General features: G+C 44.0%; 1 protein-coding gene and 3 long non-coding RNA genes across 5 annotated transcripts in view; 1 reads left to right on the forward strand and 3 right to left on the reverse strand.

Annotated features, from left to right (window-relative positions):
* LOC144330153 (uncharacterized) overlaps positions 1 to 20,415 on the reverse strand; it is a 64,598-nt gene that overhangs the window by 37,373 nt on the left and 6,810 nt on the right. The window lies entirely within an intron of this gene.
* Positions 51 to 18,018, reverse strand: LOC144330152 (uncharacterized). Its single transcript, XR_013396065.1, has 2 exons — positions 13,480 to 18,018; positions 51 to 1,711 (listed from the first exon to the last, which is right to left on the reverse strand). It is a non-coding gene; the product is annotated as an uncharacterized LOC144330152 (long non-coding RNA).
* LOC144330149 (uncharacterized) lies at positions 2,060 to 7,876 on the reverse strand. 2 transcript variants are annotated; one of them, XR_013396061.1, is made up of 2 exons: positions 7,779 to 7,876; positions 2,060 to 7,244 (listed from the first exon to the last, which is right to left on the reverse strand). It is a non-coding gene; the product is annotated as an uncharacterized LOC144330149 (long non-coding RNA). The 2 variants fall into 2 exon arrangements; XR_013396062.1 differs by having other exon boundaries at positions 7,788 to 7,875.
* Positions 9,616 to 13,500, forward strand: EDDM3A (epididymal protein 3A). Its single transcript, XM_028851360.2, has 2 exons — positions 9,616 to 10,710; positions 12,270 to 13,500. The coding sequence occupies exon 2, from the start codon at positions 12,296 to 12,298 to the stop codon at positions 12,737 to 12,739; it is 444 nt and encodes a 147-aa protein (XP_028707193.1). The 5' UTR covers positions 9,616 to 10,710; positions 12,270 to 12,295; the 3' UTR covers positions 12,740 to 13,500.

Raw genomic sequence — 20,415 nt, forward strand, 5'->3', positions numbered from 1 at the left:
TGGTGGTGTGCACCTGTAATCCTGAGTTGATATAATCAAAAAGGTCATAATCCAGTTTTAATGATTTTATTAAAGTGAAAAGAGAGGAAGGCCACTCTGTGACATACAGACTCCAGAGAAGGTTCAGTTTTTGCTTATGTAGGAAAAAGACAAAGAAATTAAAAAGGAATTCAATATTTTCTGTACCAGGCTGGTTCAAGAGTTACAACAAATTAATTAGTTACAGATTTGTCCCCAACCCCATGACTTGTTTTCATTTATTCGTAGCTGTGCTTCATTTCTGTTCCAATTTTAAAAGAGCGTATTTAACATTCCATCCCAAGACAATGTGATAGCAATGAAGTCTTTCCATAAAAAACAGAAGAGGGCATCCATCCAATGAAGATCAGCCAGCGGAGTGCAAACAAGTGTTCCCTGGCCCCCTTTAGTCATTTTACATTTCACACAACAGTGCAGGCAAGAAAGGGTCTCTAATCAGAGAAACCAAGGTACACCTGCCTTGGTTACAGCTGCCTAGTACGTGACTCAGGTCCCATCATCACTTTTTTATTTCTTTGAGACAGAGTCTCATTCTGTTGCCCAGGCTGGAGTGCAGTGGCCAGATCTAGGCTCACTGCAACCTCCGCCTCCGGGGTTCAAGTGATTCTCCTGCCTCAGCTTCCCGAGTAGCTGGAATTACAGGAGCGCGTCACCACACCCGGCTAATTTTTGTATTTTTAGTGGAAACTGGGTTTTAGTGGAAACTGGGTTTCACCACATTGGCCAGGCTGGTCTCGGACTCCCAACCTCAGGTGATCTGCCCGCCTCAGCCTCCCAAAGTGCTGGGATTTACAGGCGTGAGCCACCATGCTTGGCCCATCATCACTTCTTTTTAAGTTTCAAAATAATATAGAGTTCCAACAGCTTAGATTTTTGAATTACTTACTTTCATGGTGGTAACATACTTAGTTCCACTCAGATTCTTGGGTAAAGGCAGAGCTGACTGGGTATAAAACACGTGGCATAGTTCCTGGCTTATGGTAGTTGCTCAGTAAAAATTCTTTCCTTTCTCATATTACTCTTTGGTTTTCTACTTTAATTTTGACTTCGATAAACAAATATAACAAGTGCCCATCAACCATTTCTGTCCCTGACTCTCGAGATGGGGATTTCTTTTATTTTTTATTTTTTAAATTTTTTTGAGAGAGTCTCACTCTGTCACCCAGGCTGGAGTGCAGTGGCGCAATTTCACCTCACTGCAACCTCCGCCTGCTGGGTTCAAGTGATTCTCCTGCTTCAGCCTCTCCGGTAGCTGGGATTATAGGCGTGAGCCACCATGCCTGGCTAATTTTTGGTATTTTTAGTAGAGACGAGGTTTTGTCATGTTGCCAAGACTGATTTCAAACTCCTGAGCTCAGGGAATCTGCCTGCCTTGGCCTCACAAAGTGCTAGGATTATAGGCGCGAGCCACCATGCCTGGCCTAGAGATGGGAATTTCTTTCTTTTCTTTTCTTTCTTTTTTTTTTTTTTTTTTTGAGACAGAGTTTAGCCCTTATTGCCCAGGCTGGAGTGCAATGGTACAATCTCAGCTCACTGCAACTTCTGCCTCCCGGGTTCAAGCGATTCTCCGACCTTAGCCTCTGAGTAACTCAGGATTACAGGTGCACACCACCACCTCCCACTGATTTTTTTGTATTTTTAGTAGAGATGGAGTTTCGCCATGTTGGCCAGGCTGGTCTCGAACTCCTGACCTCAAGTGATCTGTTAGCCTCAGCCTCCCAAAGTCCTGGGGTTATAGGTGTGAGCCACCAAACCCAGCCCAAAACTGGTGGAGGTGCGGGAGAGTGAACTGGGGACCTCGTACATGCCGGGGATTTCTAATGCAAAACGAGAGCAGGCTGTCATCTGTATGGAAGCTATACACACGCAGGATGAGAAAGAACATCTCCTCTATCAACCACACACTCAGATGTCTCTACTAGACTCAATTCCTTAAGAATGTTTCTAAGAAGTTCAATGCATGTTAGACGGGCTACGGCATTACATTTCCTAAGGATGACACATCAAGTAGAAGATATTAGCACAAATGATTTTATCTGATAATAAACACGTTCGCTTGGCAGAAACATAGGGTGGAGGTTGGAGGACTTTAAAATACAATGGTTCTCAACAGTGGACTTAAGACCTAAATTTTGTTCATGGAATGAATGAGAAAGGAGATAGAAAGAAATGTTGGGTTCACAGGCAGGTAGGAACCATGTGAAATTCTGTTTGCTAACTGTAGGAGAGAGATACAAAGTATGAAATGCTTGCTTCATGTAATTTTGCCTAGGTCCACTATGGGGAGGAAAAGTGCTAAACATTAAAGTATCTTGTGTTCTTCAGTCTCCTGCAATGTTGAATGGCTCTGGCCTTGAAACAATTAGAGAAAAGACCTAAGTATCAACATTATTTATGAGGTGACTGCACCTTTTTTTAGAACTCTGGTCTTGATGAGGAGTCAGTATATCTACATCGGTCATCATGTTCCTATTGCAGTTCCTCAGGTTTGCAATTTTTAAGTGCACCTGAGGAGGAGCGGACACCTGGGGATGACAATCTCTACTAACCAAACTCAGAAGAGATTAGTATCAAACCAGTAGCAAGGCCGGGTGTGGTGGCTCACGCCTGTAATCCTAGCACTTTAGGAGGCCGAGGCAGGTGGATCACGGAGTCAAGAGTTTGAGACCATCCTGGCCAACATAGTGAAACCCCATCTCTACAAAAATACAAAAATTAGTTGGACGTGGTGGCACGCATCTGTAGTCCCAGCTACTCAGGAGGCTGAGGCAGAAGAATTTTTTGAACTCAGGAGGCGGAGATTGCAGTGAGTCGAGATTGTGCCATTGCACTCCAGTCTGGCGACAGAGTGAGACTCTGTCTCAAAAAAGAAAAAAGAAAAAAGAAAACCAGTAGCTCCTCCTCAATGGTCAATTTACACATGGGGAAAAATACTAATTATTTTTCTTGTTTGATAAATGTTCTTTAAAATATAGTGTAAGAGAGGAAAACATTTGCCTTCTACCCTTTTAGGATCTTAGCTGGGGCCCCTAAAAGAAAAGTCAGATTAACAAGAGAAAAACAAACAGAAATGTGGTAACATGTGTATCTCATGTATACATGGGAGAAGCTCAGACAGTAACTCAAAGAGGTAGCTAGAATTTGGGCTTAAATGCCTTCTTCAGCTAAAGCAAAGGAAAATGCATGTGGGGAACAAGTCATAGGGAGATGACCAGGAAAAGTATAGTAAATGAGGGAAAGTTTGGTCACGCAGATTTAAGTAAGTATCTTCTCCACTGAGAAGGGTCTTTTGTGATTTAGAGTCACCTTTCTCTATCTGGCACGAGAAGGAGACATCCATAAGAATGGAGGTTTCCCTTATGAATGCGCATTACCCTTACAAAAGGCCAATGCATACTCTATTTTCAGAGCTTGTCTTGTGTATACTGTTTTTCAAAATAAGCACTTCAAAATAATCTTTACGTTACAGAGCATACCTTGTGGTGGCATATTCTGATCTCCTATAGTAGATTCTCACAAATTTCTCATGTAAGTAGCTCTTTAAAAGTTGCTTTTACTAAAGGGTAAGCAGATGGTAATTCAAAACAGTATAGGAGGAAAGTGCATTTAAGGGCAATTAGTATATTAGGGTTGTATATCAGTGGAACGTGAAACTGATACAGAAATGAATGAATATGCAGCTCTCCAAATCAGGGATAAATATCAGAGCTTTATAAGCTCTAGCTTTCCTGATTTCCATCCCTTATTTGGATAGTAGCATATTAATTTCCTTAGGGACCTATCTTCCTCTTTTGTGGACCTTATTGGTAAGGCTGTCCACTAAGGTTTGCAGTCCCCTCTGCTAAGTCAAGCAATTGCCATGAGATCTGAGCTAGGCTAACTGAACTTTCTTTTGTAGGAAATACATATATGGCACCCTAAAATATGCCTCGATACAAAGTCCTGTCAATTAGTGTTTGTGTAGCTCTGCATCCTCACCAGCTTTGGTGATGTCAGTTTGTACTGCATTTCAGCCATTGAAATAGATGTGTAGCATTATCACATCTATTGTGTTAATTTGTAATTCTCTAATGATAATGATACAATGAAAGGATTAACAGCTCATCAAAGTAGGAAGAATTATAATTACACATTAATCATAGCATGGTGGTCCACTTGGAGCAGCTTCCCTGCAGCTGCTAACTAACCAAGAGTCACGTAGCATGCTGACCACATGCTCCCCCATTGTTTCTATAGGTAGAAACTCACAAACAAGAATCGTGGGTCTTTTTTGCTCAAGAATTGCTTCAGGCATTTCAGATTCTGAACTCTAGTGGAGAGGCTGACACCAACCAGTCTAAAGACCCCACCATGCAACAGGCTCAGAAGAATGCACCTTTGGCATCTCCCTGTCCCAAGACTGCACTGCTCACTTCTCAATGAATCAAAAATCCCTATGTTTCAGCTGCTCTCCAGATCCCTCATAAACCCTACCTTACACCTCTTGGGGAGGTGGATTTGACTTTTCCTCCCATCTCCTTGTCTGACTGTCGTAAAAATATGACACTATTTCTCTGCTGCTATCACCATTATCTCAGTATGTTGACTTACTGGGCATGAGGCAATGAATCTATTATGGTTAAAGTTTAGTGGAGAGCTAGCCTGGAGGCTCCTCATGGGCATTTGTCCATGATTCGGTACTCTCTTGCTGCTGTGGCAAAACTGGAGATTCACCGAAGTATCTGGAGTCTTTCTTGCCAGCATGGCACTGCCAACCTTCAGCTCAGGCTCACCTGCAAGGGAGAAACGGTTGCCAGAATGGGAAAACATCTCTGGTGAGTGTTCCAACATCCTCTTTTCCTTCTCCTGATCTGCTGGCCTTCTTAGAGGTCCTGTCACCTCTTTGGAGGCCCTGTTGTCCCTCCTTCATAAAGGGCCCTGCTCAAGGACATTTTTACCAATTGGAAGGAGCACAAGGGCACTGTACAGTGGAACTATTCCTGGGCTGTATGGGTTTCAGTTCTGAAATCTGTTTGTTTTGTTTTGTTTTGTTTGTTTTGTAAACAGAGTCTCGCTCTGTCATTGAGGCTGGAATGCAGTGGTACAATCTTGGCTCACTGCTGTTGGCTCTCCCTCCTTCACCTGGTGAAGGAGCTAGGGCCAGGCCACCAGCACTTGACCAAGAGACCAGGAATGACGAGATGCAGGAATGGCTTCCTCTTCTCACACCTGTCAGAGGACCTAATTTGGCCAGGGAACCACTTTAGCTCCAGCAGGACAATTTTCCCTTCAACAATTACCTATAGGAAGAATTGACGCTGACATAGGGCAACCCATGGGGCTCATTCGAGCACAATCTCCATTCTCTATTTCTGATTTATTAAATTTGAAAAATAGTATTGCCACCTATCGAGATGATCCAAAGCCAATGGAAAATTTATTCTCTTCCATAACGTTTTCTTCTATATCTTATATCCCATAATCCTACTTGGGCCAGTGTTCAAACCTGGACTCTGAAAGGGCGTACCAAAGCAGAGGAGCCTTAAGAAAGTTCAAGAAGTAAGGCATAAGCCTAATGAAAGCCCTTCAAGTTTTCTGGGCTGCATTTTGAAGTGTTCAAGGAATACACTGATATTCGTCCAAAGGCCTTAGAATATTTAAAGATGATAAACATGATATTTATTAGCCAGAGTGTTCTTGACATCCAGTGAAATTTGCAATAAGTTGAAGGGGCACTGGACATATCTTTGTCTCAAATGGTAGAAACAAAGGTGTTCACTGGCAGAGACCTGGTCAGAAACAGAGAGAACTATAAAACATTTAGCAGCAAGCCACCTTGCTAGCAACTGCTCAAGGAACCTTTGGACCATGACACAGACCCACCACAGGAGCCCCATTTAAGTTAGGACCCCCTGGGACCCAGGCTCCCTGTAAGTAGGAACACTCTACTTATTGAATTCCATGTGCCAACTGCAGACAAGAAGGCCGTTGGAAAAAAGATTGACCAAACCACAAAGGGGCCAATAATGAAAAAATCAACTTCCAATTCACCAAATGCCTGAAATACCTGAGGGATCTGGGGCTGAGAACTTCTGTAATAAGGATCAAAAATGATGGGGTCCGAGGGCAGGCTCTGACCCAGCTAGTATCCTCCATATTTCCCATGAGGAGCCCTGGGTCATTATGATGCTGAGAAATCAACGTTTAGCCTTTCTAGTAGATACTAGTGCCACCTACTCAGTATTAAACACACACCTGTTCAAATTGTCTTCTGAAACTATGAAAGTGATGGCAGTTTTAGAGAAGACCCTAAAAGAACCATTCCTGCAACCCCGAGATTTCCAACTGTGACAGACCTGCCTAAAGCATTGCTTCTTATGTATGCCTGAATACCCTATCCATTTCTTGGGACATCATCTCTTGACTGAACTGAATGCAAACGTTACCTTTTCTCCAGGATAGGTGAATATTACAGTGTCCACAGATCAAGCCTATACCTTGCAAGCTGCGTTGTTGCAGCAACAGGCTCAGAATCTCTCTCTCATCCCTGAAGAATTCCTAGAAGAGGTGGGTACTGATGCCTGGGCAGATGGGAAACCAGAGAGTACTAAGTCTGCAGTCCCAGTACCAAAGTATGTGAAGGAACCACACTGCTGAGTCTTAAACAATACCACCTGAGAGAAGAGGTATGAGGAGGTGTTCAGTCTTTGTTGTCTGATTTCCTCCAGTCTTTGTACTCAATAGACCTTGCTGGTCCTCACGTAAGAAATCTTATCTGGACTTCTCTCAACTGACTAAAGCAGAGCATTTTGAAAATACAGCCACTATTATCTCTCTCCAAGGGAATCCTCATGTAACCATGATAGGTGTGTGGCCTGATGCCTATATTCATCTTCTCATCTGTGTGTCAAGGAGTATGGGGCTAGGGTTTTGGGGGTTTTTTTTTTAGTTTTGTTTTGTTTGTTTTGTTTTGTTTTTGAGAGACAGGGTCTCTCTCAGTCACCCAGGCTGGTGCTATCATAGCTCACTCCAACCTTAAACTTCTAAGCTCAAGCAATCTTCCTGCCTCCGTTTCCCAAGTAGCTGAGGTTACAGGCACGTGCTACCACTACTGGCCTTAAAATTTTTTTTTTTGGTAAAGTCAGGTTATCACTATGTTGCCCAGGCTGGTTTTCAACTCCTGGCCTCAAGTGATCCTCCCACCTCAGCCTCCGAAGTAGCTGGGGCTACAGGCATGTGCCACCACACCCAACTAATTGCTTTAATTTTCTGTAGAGATAAGATTTCTCCCTATGTTGCCCAGGCTGATCTCAAACTCCTGAGCTTAAGTGGTCCTCCCACTTTGACCTTCTTTTTTTTTTTTTTTTTTTTTTTGAGACGGAGTCTCGCTCTGTCACCCAGGCTGGAGTGCGGTGGCCAGATCTCAGCTCACTGCAAGCTCCGCCTCCCGGGTTCACACCATTCTCCTGCCTCAGCCTCCCGAGTAGCTGGGACTATAGGCGCCTGCCACCTCGCCCGGCTAGTTTTTTGTATTTTTTAATAGAGACGGGGTCACTTTGACCTTCTAAAGCGTTGGGATTACAGGTGTGAGCCACTATGCCCAGCCCCTACATTTCAATAGGGGTGAGTGAAAATAGAGATGTAATTTTCTGCACTGCACTACTGCATTGATGCTATGAATTCCGTCCATGGAACACTTGGAAGCCCGTGGATCACAGATTAAGACACCTACAGACATTGTCATCCCCTGAATAAGGAACCTAAGTCACTTTTATGGTTTTGTGAAACAGTAGTTCACAAACATTTAAGAATTGAATAGTGGCTAACAAAAGAAATATTGGCTTGGTGTGGTGGCTCATGCCTTTAATCCAAGCACTTTGAGAGGCCGAGGTGGGTGGATCACCTGAGGTCAGGAGTTTGAGACCAGTCTGGCCAACATGGTGAAATCTCGTCTCTACTAAAAATACAAAAATTACCCAGATGTGTTGGTGGGTGCCTGTAATCCCAGCTACTCAGGAGGCTGAGGCAAGAGAATTGCTCGAACCCAGGAGGCAGAGGTTCCAATGAGCTGGGATCATGCCTGGGCGACAAGAGTGAAACTCTGTTCCAACTAATAATAATAATAATAATAATAATAATAATAACAATAATAATAGGACATATCAAGGAATTAACAGAAAATACTTAAAATCAAAGACAATATTTAAAGGGTGAACATAATTTTCAAGTGATTTAAAATTTATATTTAAAGGGGAATACCTCCTTAAGAACTGAAATCAAAAGTCACTGCCCAAGGAGCTTCTGTTACAGAAGCTGGCAGACAACTCTAGGAAGTAGACCCATTAAGTGGTTTCCAGAAATACTGGTTGGGTTACCTTCCTGGGCTGCATTGGTAGTGGCTAATTTCTGTAAATATAACAATATACTTTTCTCCAGTTTAGTTTAGATTGCTTCCTAATTGGTTTTATATCCAAAAAGCTTTAGGACTTTGGGCTTAGTTCATAGGAGAGTTCATGGATGTATGCTTGGAGTCCATATTTTTTTTCCATATTAAAAGTGGAATATCAATTGTTTGAGAAATATTGGCTCATACATTGGCTCAGGTGGCTTCTCTCTCCCACCTCTCTCTACATTCATTGAGTCACTACTTGAATTTAAGTCTTCAATAGATAATGCACACTTGTTGGAAAGAGCTCTGGATGTGTGGGCACACGACAAACAACTGACTTTCCCTCAGAATCACCTCCCAAGTCATCCAGATACAGATGCCCAGAATTGTTCCCTTTTTGCTCTCCCCTGTCCCCCAAAGACCTAGAGAGTAAGAGGATGCACAGAACCTGCTCTGAGACTATCTCCCGTCCACCCAGTCTATCGGCACATGATTTCCTAGAGAAGTAAGAGGATGCACAGAACCTGCTCTGAGACTATCTCCCGTCCATCCAGTCTGTCAGCACATGATTTCCTGTTGCTCAAAGATTGCTTGACAGGAGCGGGGGCTTGAAGATAAGTTCTGGATATAAACTGAACCTTCTGTGATTCCAACAATAAGGTGGCCCAGTGAGAAAATCAACTAAGGTGGTTTGGCTAGGAGAGACTTCAGAGGTGTTGATAGAAAAGATTTGCAAGAATCTTACTTTATTCATAAATCTTAATTTTGACTAGCGTTGATGAACCAGTATTGATCACATTTGCCAATTTGCAGGGAGTTGGAATGAAAAATATGGTGGAAAAATCAGGCTGTGATGTTAAAGGTAACCCATTGAACACTTGCACAAACTCAGTTGAAGAGTTCGTGGTCTTGTCAGTTTGAGCTGAGTTCAGGACTGAATCTTGAGGTCCTGAAAAGCAACTTAACCAGCACCTTGTTACCTGTACTTCACAGTCAGATGTTATGTATAGTAGCATTGTGGAAACTATGGCTAGGTTATGTGACATTTTAATAGCAAGCAGTACAGTGTCACCAAACAGCTAAAGGTTATAATTAAAGAACTGAGTAAAGAAATTTCAGATACTGGCTACCTAATCATTCATAGCTATTTCGCCACTGTTTTTACTAGATATTCTTTCACCTCTCAAGGAAGGTCTTACAATTGACAACATTAAAAGTGATTTTCTGGCCTGACCAAGTGGCTCATGCCTGTAATCCCAGCATTTTCGGAGGCTAACGTGTTGAGGATTAGCTGGACTCAGGAGTTCAAGACCAACCTCGGCAACATGATGAAATCCTGTCTCTACAAAAATTAATACAAAAAACTAGCCAGGCATGGTGTTGCACGCCTATAGTCCCAGCTACTCGAGAGGCTGAGGTGGGAGGATTGCTTGAGCCTGGCAGGTTGAGACTGCAAGGAGTAGTGTTTGTGCGACTGCACTCCAGCCTGGGTGACAGAGCAAGACTCTGTCTAAAAAAAAAAAAAAAAGAAAGAAAGAAGGAAAGGCTGGGCACGGTGACTCACACCTGTAATCCCAGCACTTTGGGAGGCCGAGTGGGTGCATCACAAGGTCAGGAGATCGAGACCATCCTGGCTAACACGGTGAAACCCCATCTCTACTAAAAATACAAAAAATTAGCTGGGCGTGGTGGCGGGTGCCTGTAGTCTCAGCTACTTAGGAGTCTGAGGCAGGATAATGGTGTGAACCCGGGAGGCAGAGGTTGCAGTAGCCGAGATCATGCCACTGTACTCCAGCCTGGGCGACAGAGCAACACTCTGTCTCAAAAAAAAAAAAAAAAAAAAAGTGGCTTTCCTCAGTGAAGTTCCCGTGTAACATGGCATAAGTCATAACCCTCCAGGGACTTCCCCAGAAGTTTCTTAGAATTGAGAGCAGATGCTAAGTCTCTGGTTGTCTCCTGATAGCACCAGATAACCCCTTTCTGGGGTCACCTAGGTCTTACAATTATTTTGTGCCCAGGGCTCAGCCTTTGATGTTTGTAGCCTTTGCTCGAGGCTACTGTTTGAGTGAACCCAAGTGTTCCAGATGAAACGATACAAGAACAAGTTCACATAATAAGGCTGTTCCCCATCGCCCCCTCCACTACCAATCAGCTGGAGCGCTGCAGCTCCCCCTGCTCTTCCTTTCTCCACTGCTGCAGATTTCCAGGGCTCTGAGAAAAGGAGGAGGACGCAGACTCTGCTCTTCAGATCCACACGCTGATACCCACTACAACCAGTGACCTGAACTCGGAGTCTGAGTAGGGTAAGAAGGGCTCTGCTGAGGATGCTCGGGGTACAGCCAGGAGCACTAGAAGGGGGCTGACTGAGCTTTCAGATAGCAAAAAATGGAGAAGGATCCAAATCATGGAAAACAAAGGCCTGAATTCTGGTCAGCCCCAGTCCCACTGATACAGGCTTTCCCTGCTCCTCCCTTCCTTCACCGCCAGTCCTCCTAACCACAATGCATTAAAGCTGCTTGCATCCTACTCTTCTATCCTGTGTAGGCCTTTATCACTAGGACAGGGTTCCGTGGATGCGGAACCCTGTGTCTGATGTGGGCATTTGACATGGTTAGAAGTGCTCTCACATGCTTGCATCTCATTAGACTCTCGCAGGTCTGTAGGGAGCTGTTATTAGGCCTATCTGAGGACACCGATACTCAGAGCTGTGAATCAGGCTAGAGGTTCAGTAGGGCCAGGAATACTCCTCATGGGAAATGAGGGCAGAGAGCTGGTAAAGAGATAACTTTTTCAAATGACCATACATCCTATGCTGTGACCACAGTAGCTCTGCGGGGGACTGTTTTAGTCTTGGTGCCTGATTGATTACAGCAACAGTTCTAAACTGATGTCCTTTTATGATGGCATTGCCAATAAGCTCTAACAAATGAAGATCATTTGTAATAGCAATAATTAGGGAAATGGCCTCTGAGAAGGGATGTGGATAGTGAATAATGATCACATGTTTCACCCAGGCTTTGGGGAAAGTGTTATAAGGAAGCCAAGGTTGGAAAAACATCATTTTTCAGAGAAGTGCAACCTGGGCTGTGGTTTCCAGAACCAATGCCTTCTGCCTAGGAACCACCTCCCAAGTAGTTACTCATCTTCTACATTCCCTTAAAATGCAACAATCTTTTCCACTCTGCAGACAAAAAGCTTAAAATGTCATTTTTCTATTGGACACATGATCTCCTGATAGTTTATTTGGTAAAAGAGAGCTAGATAGTGATTGGCTTCTCAAATTGGATAGAAGACAGGGTAGACAGGAGATATTTGAAATTCTCAAAAGGTACATGATCTATATTTTTCAAATTTGTGTTTGGCTCTCACACGCTAAAGCACATTTTTAGTTCTTAGAAAGCTGTATTCTTTTTTTTTTTTTTTTGAGATGGAGTTTTGCTCTGTTGCCCAGGCTGGAGTGCAGAGGCGCAATCTCACCTCACTGCAACCTCTGTCTCCCGGGTTCAAGCGATTCTCCTGCCTCAGCCTCTCGAGTAGCTGGGACTACAGCCACTACGCCCAGTTACTTTTTGTATTTTTAGTAGAGATGGAGTTTCACCATGTTGGCCAGGGTGTTTCTCGAACTCCTGACCTCAGGTGATCCACCCGCCTCGGCCTCCCAAACTGCAGGGATTACAGGTGTGAGCCACTGCGCCCGGTCCAGAAACTGTATTCTTTAATGAGAATCATTATCTTCTAATAGGGAAACAAATAGCAATATAATATGTGCCCAAGTGCCTGCTTGGCAGGGAAAGGAATTTTAAGGTGGAGCTCAGTTCTCTGAGTATTGTCAGGATAATGTTTTTCTTTCTCTTCCCTGTAGACACGCAGGTGGCCCTGGTGACTGAGATGACATCCTCTCTAAAGATCTGGGGCATGCTCTTGGCCCTGCTTTACATCCTTTGCAGGCTGTGTGTATACAGTAAAGACGTTTACTGGAGAGAATTCATAAAACTTCATTACTTAAGTCCAAGTAGAGAATTCAAAGGGTACAAATGTGATGTCCTCATGAGAGAAAAAGAAGCTCTGAAAGGCAAAAGGTCTCATATATTCATCTATAGCTTATGGTTCAAAATTCAGCGTACATGCATCGACGAGAAGGGAAGCAACCGATATAGAAATGCATATGTATGGGCCCCAGGTGCCCTTAAAGTACTCGAGTGTCACTGGGAGAAGTACAACAGGAGGTACATAGAGAGCAGAAGCTTCAGCTACATTGAATTCCACTGTGGCATAGATGGATATGTTGATAACATAGAAGACCTGAAGATTATAGAACCTATCAACAACTAGAAAGTCTATGCACATCCTCAGATATTGGTAGAGTATTCAGTGCTTCCAAAGTGGTGGGCCCTGCCTCCATCAATAGCCCCAGCCACTCCCCACTTACATTTATGTGTCAGTGTTTTCCAAGTACTTAGAGTTTATGTACCTCGCGATTTCTTGATACCAAATCTTGGTGTGGTGTCTGTATCTGTAATACAATTTTGTCCTAATTTGCCTAATTTACACCCACATTTTTTCCAAGATTCAGCTCCTATGGCATCTATCCTTGACTAACCTAAGATGTTTCCTGATATTGACTCTCTTTATACCTACCCAAGCTGAACAACCTTCTTTTTCTTAAATAAAATATATTATTCTAATATATGCGACACTTATATATATTATGTGTGCAGAGTATGTATTGTGTGATTGGTGTGGGTATGGGTGATCTAGGCTATTTTTGCCTATGGCTGTGCAAGGGGTTTAGGGTGCACTTTATGTATCTGGGTCTAATGTATGTGATATATTTATGTATATCATGTGGATATAAATGATTGTGTGCTAAACTGGAGACAAGTAGTGATGTAAGCACTCATCATGGTATCAATTTGAAATAATCAAAAAGGTCAAAATCCAGTTTTAAGAGCGGGCTGGGCACTGTGACTCATGCCTCTAATTTCAGCACTTTGGGAGGTCAAGACAGGTGGATCACCCGAGGTCAGGAGATCGAGACCAGCCTGGCCAACATGGTAAGGCCCTGTCTCTACTAAAAGTACAAAAATTTGCCACGCTTGGTGGCGCATGCCTGTAGTTCTAGCTATGGGAGACTGAGGCAGGAGATTCTCTTGAACCTGGGAGGCAGAGGTTGCAGTGAGCCGAGACTGCGCTACTGCACTCTAGCCTGGGCAACAGAGCAAGACTCCATCTCAAAAAAAATAAAAAAGAATTTACTAAAGTGAAAGGCTGGGAATGGACATTCTGTGGCACACAGACTCCAGAGAAATAGGGTCAGTACTCCAAAGTTAAAAGTTAAGTTCTTTTTTATGTAGGAAAAAGAGAAAGAAGTGAGAGAGAATTGCATTTTCTATACCAGACTGGTTCAAGAGTTACAACAAATTAATTGGTTACACTTCTGTGCCCCCACCACATGACTTGTTCTATTTATAGTTGTTTTTCAGTCCTTTCCAACTCAAAAGAGTGTATTTAACATTCCATCTTAAGACAATGTGAAACTGGGAGACTGAAGTCGTCGGATCGCTTGAGCTCAGGGATTTGAGACCAGCCTGGACAACATGGTGAAACTCCGTCTCTACAAAAGAAAAGCAAAAATTAGCCAGACATGGTGGCATGTCCCTCTAGTCCCAGCTACTGAGAAGGCCGAGGTGGGAGGACGGCTTGAGCCCAGAAGACAGAGCTGCAGTGAGCCGAGATTGTGCTACTGCACTCCAGCCTGGGTGACAAAGCCATACCGTCGCGAAAACAAACAAACAAAAACAAAATAACAACAACAAAACAAAAAGACAATGTGAAAGCGATGAAGTCTTTGCATGAGAAAGGGAAGAGGGAAGTTAATCCATAATGAACATCAGCAGTTGAGAGGGGATGAGTCTTCCCTGGGCCCCTTCAGCCATTTAAAACATTTCACAAATGCAGGTAAGAACGAGGCTTAATCTCTAGAGAAACCAAGATACACTTGCCTTAGTTACAGCTGCCTGGCACATGACTCAAGCACCATAATTACATTCTTTTAAGGTTCCCAATAATTTAGAGTTCCAACAACTTAGATTTGAAATTGTAGATTTTAATGATGTGACACGCTTAGTTCCACTCAGATTTCTGGGTATAGGCAGAGCTGACTGGGTATAAAACACGTGGCATGGTTTCTGGCTTATAATAGGTACTCAGTGAAAATTGTTTCTTTTCCCATCTCACCCACTGGTTTTGTACTTTAATTTCGATTTTGATAAACAATCATTGTAAGTACCCATCAATCATCTGCTGTCCCTGACCCTAGGGGTGGGAATTTCTCATACAAAAATAGAGTAGACTGTCATCTATATAAAAGCTGTACACACCCAGGATGAAAAAGAACACCTCCTGCATCAACCACACACTTACAGATGTCTCTGTTAGACTTAATTCCTTAAGAATGTTTCTAAGAAAGTCAGTGCATGTTAAATGGGCTAAGGCATTACATTTCCTAAGGATGACACATCAAGTAGAAGACATTAGCACAAATGATTTTATCTGATAATAAACATGTTTGCTTCGCAGAGACATAGGGCTCTGGCCTTGAAACAATCAGGGAAAAGACTGAAGTATCAACATTATTCATGAGGTGACTGCACACTTTCCTGTAACTCTGGTCTCAATGAGTAGTCAGTGTATCTAGATTGGTCATCATGTTCCAAAGGCAGTTCCTCAACTTTGCAACTTTTGAGTGCACCTGGGGAGGAGCAGACACCTGGGGATGACAATCTCTACCAACCAAACTCAGAAGAGGCTAGTATTAAACCAGTAGCTCTTCATCAATGATCAATTTACATATGGGGAAGAAAATGCCATTTTTTCCTATTTGATAAATGCTCTTCAAAATATAGTGTAGGAGAGGAAAAAAATTTTACTTCTACCCTTTTAGGATCTTAGCAGGGGCCCCATAAGAAAAGTCAGATTAACAAGAGAAAAACAAATAGAAATGTGGTAACATGCATATCTCATATACACATAGGAGAAACTCAGAGAGTAACTCAAAGGGATGGCTAGAACTTGGGCTTCAATGCAGCATCTTGGTGGCCTAGCTCAGAGTGGCCATTTGTTCCCTCTTCCTCACGAGTGGCCATTCACTACATTGCTGGCTAGAGGTCATCCCTCCCCCGATGGAGTGGATCAAAGGCACTCAGACATTGAGTGGAACAACTGGTGTTTGCATCTTTTTTGTATGTTAATTGTAGTTTTATCTTGGTTGATGTGAAAAATGCTGATTTTGTCCTCTCAGGCAGGCTGTTAGGCTGTATTTCACAAAATTGGGCATCCATTGCCTAAGAATCCATTAAAAGAAAAAAATACTTTTGTAATACAACCTGGCCCCTTCATCAAAGGGATAAAGATTTCTTTTACATGCTTTAAACCCAGCTGCCCCAGCAGCTCCTGCCACCATGGCTGCTGCACCACCTTCTCCAATGCTGCTTGGCTGCCTCACCATCACCACATGACGCTCCAAATTTGGAGGAAGGGGCTACTGCCCCACCTCAATATGATGAGGGAGTTGGAATGGTCTGTCCCTCCAAGACCCAACAGGGCATTCTATTTGGACAGGGCAATACTGTGCCTGGAGCAGGGCAATTCCCACTTAGTCAGATGCCTGTGGGTGGTTCACACATAGAAGCGCAATCTGTCGGACATTACTGGACTTACAGCCTATTTTCAACATCCAACTTGCTAAATTGGAAAAGCTCCAAACCACCTTATAGAGAAGACCCCCAGAAAATGACTAATCCCTTTGAATCCATCTTTGCTAGCCACCAGCCTCCCTGGGCAGATGTTTGGTCTTTTTTATTATGCTTCTGACCACAGATGAAAGAAGGCTAGCAATAGAGAAGGCAAATGAAGAGGCCCATCACCTCCATGAGACAAACAATATCCCCGATCCTGCAGGAGCAATTCCAGGTACAAACCCTAATTGGGACCCCAGCTGAGATGGGGACATGACCCATCTGGAACACTACCAAACATGCATTCAGGGCAGAATCAGGAGGGGGCGTCAGAATCAGGAGGGGGCGCCAAAACAAAAGAGCTTAAATAAAGTTCAGCCAGTCACTCAAAAGGCAGATAAGGACCCCTCTGAACTCTTAGAATGCATTTACCAACCTTTCTGCAGATATACTGATACAAAACCAGAAGACCCTGAGAATTCGAAGTTGGTACATATGACTTTCATTCAGCAGAGTGCCCCTGACTTTCATTCAGCAGAGAAGAAAAGAGGCTGCACTGGAATTACCCCTTCTCAGCTAGTTGACATTGCTTTCACAGTGTACAATGGCAAAGAAATAAAAGTCAGGCACTGTATATGTGGAACAAGCAGAGAAAGCTCCATGCCAGAAAAGTCAGGGTAAGCCTTTGGGCCACAACCAGCGCACCTATCATAAGGAAGAGGGCCACTGGAAGGTTAACTGCCCCAAAATGAAGGGAGCCAAGGACCACAAAAAGGGGGAAAGTACGAAGGAAAAGACCCACCAGCAGATGGTGGAACCAGGACTACAGCTCTGATAGAGAATGAGGAATTTCCTCACAGAAACCGTGGGTACAGTTGACAGTGGGGAACAAACTAATTAATTTATTGTCAAAAAGGGAGTGACCTACTCAGTTCCTAACACCCTAGAGGCAAAGAGCACCGAAATGACTGTGCCTGTGGCAGGGGTTGCACAAGGAGTGCAACAAAAGGCTTTCTTACAACCTTCAGAATGCAAACTGGAAAACTTGGAACTAAGGCACAGCCTTCTCTATATGCCAGAATGGCTGATTCTCCTGCTAGGACAAGACATACTATGCAAATTAAGTGCTCAAGTAACTTTTTCCCTAGAAAAACAGCAACTACACCTGCAGGTCCCACCAGAACAGGCACTGTGACTATAGATGATACCCACTCACCCTGAGATGAAAAAGGAAAAGCTTTCCCCAGAAGTCTGCAAAAGAGTGAATAATTGCATTTGGGCAGATGGGGGTCTCAGGAAAAGCAAGAAACATGCAGCCAGGGCACATGGAGATAAAAGAGGGGGCTGGAGTGCCCTGGAAAAAACATTACCCATTAAAAAAGGAAGCCTCAGAAGAGATAAAATCTATCTTACAAAAATTTCTGAAAAATGGACTGGCCTGTCCTTATAGGTTCCTATATAACACTCCCATCCTGCCTGTAGGAAAGCCACATTCCAATGAATATCGATTTAAGACCTGAGAGCTATTAATGAAATAGTCCAGGATATTCATCCAACGGTACCTAACCCATATATTTTACTGCTATACCTGGAAACTACAGATGGTTTTCAGCGTTGGATCTAAAGGATGCATTTTTCTGCATCCCAACAATTGTTTACTTTTGAATCGCATGACCTAAAGACCAAAGTGACCTTCCTTGATGGCCGTAGCAGTTTATGCCTATAATCCCAGCACTTCGGGAGGCTGAAGCACTAGGATTGCTTGAGCCCAGGAGTTCAAGACCTGACTGGACAACACAGTGAGACCCTATCTCTACAAATAATTAAAAAATTAGCCTTGGGCCAGGAGCGGTGGCTCATGCCTGTAATCCCAGCACTTTGGGAGGCCAAGGCAGGAAAATCACCTGAGGTTGGGAGTTCGAGACCAGCCTGACCAATATGGAGAAACCCCATCTCTACTAAAAATTAGCTGGGTGTGGTGGCACATGTTTGTAATCCCAGCTACTTGGGAGGCTCAGGCAGGATAATCACTTGAACCTGGGAGGCAGAAGTTGCAGTGAGCCGAGATTATGCCATTACACTCCAGCCTGGGCAACAAGAGTGAAACTCTGTCTCAAAACAACAACAAAAAATTAGCCTGACATGGTGGAACATGCCTGTAGTCCCAACTACTTGGGAGATGGGATGGGAGGATCATGTGAGCCCAGGAGTTTGAAGCTGCAGTGACCCATGATCACACCACTGTACTCCAGCCTGGGTGACAGAGCAAGACTCTATCTCAAAAAACAACAAGAATGACCAGGCATGGTGCCTCACACCTGTAATCCCAGCACTTTGGGAGGCCAAGGCAGGTAGATCACTCGAAGTCAGGAGTTCAAGACCAGCCTGGCCAACATGGTGAAACCCGTCTCTACTAAAAATACAAAAATAAGCCGAGAGTGGTGGTGTGTGCCTGTAATCCCAGCTACTTGGGAGGCTGAGACAGGAAAATCGCTTGAACACACGAGGCAGAGGTTGCGGTGAGCCGAGATTGCACCACTGCACTCCAGCCTGGGACAGAGTGAGACTCCATCTTAAAACAAAACTTGATGGAGTCCTGCTATACGATGTAGATGACTCACTTATAGATAGCTTCAAGCAGGAAAAATGTTTGTCTAACACCATCCTAGTTCTAAACCACCCGGCCCAGGGTGGATACAAAGTGTCTTACAAATCTGTAAACAAAAAGTAAACTTATCTCAGATTCAGGTTAAAGAAAGGCAAGAGGAGTCACTAAAATTCCTGAAAATAGTAGACAACTGCAAGGATTCTTAGGCATGGCTGACTTCTGTTGGATTTGGAGTCCTAGTTTTGGACTGATGACTAAGCCCCTTCATGAAACTCTAAAGGGATTAGACTCTGAGCCCCCGCCTTGGACGGCCAAGTGCCAACACAGATTTAATATCACCAAGGAAAAATTAGTATCAGCCCCAGTGTTGGCACTGCCAGATTCCCAAAGGCCGTTCAAACTCTACATTTATAAGAAACAAGGCATAGGTCAGTCTAGGTGTGCTAATCCAGATGCCAGGAGACACCGCACAGCCAATAGTCTATTTTTCTAAACAATTGAATCCAACGATTAAAGGTTGGATCCCTGCCTTCAAGCATTGGCAGTCACCTGTGAAGTCCTACAGAAAGCAGAAAAGTTTACCCTGGGGCAGCAGGTCACTGTCTTTGTGCCCCATCAGGTGTTGACTTTGCTAGAACAAAAGGGAGATTATCGGCTCACTGTGGGGTGAATGGGCAACTAACAAGCCATCCTCTTGGATGACCCAAATATCACCTTGCAAACCTCCATGGCTCTAAACTCTTCCTCACTGCTCCCAGCTACTGAACCTGATTCCAGGTTAGAGTATGACATTTTAGAAATTGTTCATGCAGTCTATTCTAGCAGGCAGGACCTGTCAGTTCAGCCATTGGATGCTCCAGATTGAGAACTGTAACTAGGGGAGCAGTTTCATGGTTTCATGGAAGATGGACAACACAGAGCAGGGTACATCATGGTGACCACCAACAGGGTAATAGAAGCCCACGCCCTTCCTGCGGGTACCTCCACACAAAGGGCTGAGTTAATTGCTCTTACCAGAGCTTTAAACTGTCCCAGGGGAAGCAAGAAAACATTTACACTGATTCCAGCTACACCTTCATGAAAGGACATGCTCATGGAGCCATCTGAGAAGAAAGAGGCCTCCTGACATCAGGAGACAAGGACGTTAAGCACCCAGTGGAAATTCTGGCCCTATTTAGAAATTGTTCATGCAATCTATTCTAGCAGGCAGGACCTGTCAGTTCAGCCATTGGATGCTCCAGATTGAGAACTGTAACTAGGGGAGCAGTTTCATGGTTTCATGGAAGATGGACAACACAGAGCAGGGTACATCATGGTGACCACCAACAGGGTAATAGAAGCCCACGCCCTTCCTGCGGGTACCTCCACACAAAGGGCTGAGTTAATTGCTCTTACCAGAGCTTTAAACTGTCCCAGGGGAAGCAAGAAAACATTTACACTGATTCCAGCTACACCTTCATGAAAGGACACGCTCGGCCGGGCGCGGTGGCTCAAGCCTGTAATCCCAGCACTTTGGGAGGCCGAGACGGGCGGATCACGAGGTCAGGAGATCGAGACCATCCTGGCTAACACGGTGAAACCCCGTCTCTATTAAGAAATACAAAAAAAACTAGCCGGGCGAGGTGGCGGGCGCCTGTAGTCCCAGCTACTCGGGAGGCTGAGGC

Source organism: Macaca mulatta, chromosome 7 (assembly GCF_049350105.2).
Source record: "Macaca mulatta isolate MMU2019108-1 chromosome 7, T2T-MMU8v2.0, whole genome shotgun sequence".
Classification (NCBI taxonomy): Eukaryota; Metazoa; Chordata; class Mammalia; order Primates; family Cercopithecidae; genus Macaca; species Macaca mulatta.

Bases quoted from the DNA above. Each gene is read 5' to 3' on its own strand.
- EDDM3A (XM_028851360.2), top strand. From the start codon at position 12,296: ATGACATCCTCTCTAAAGATCTGGGGCATGCTCTTGGCCCTGCTTTAC.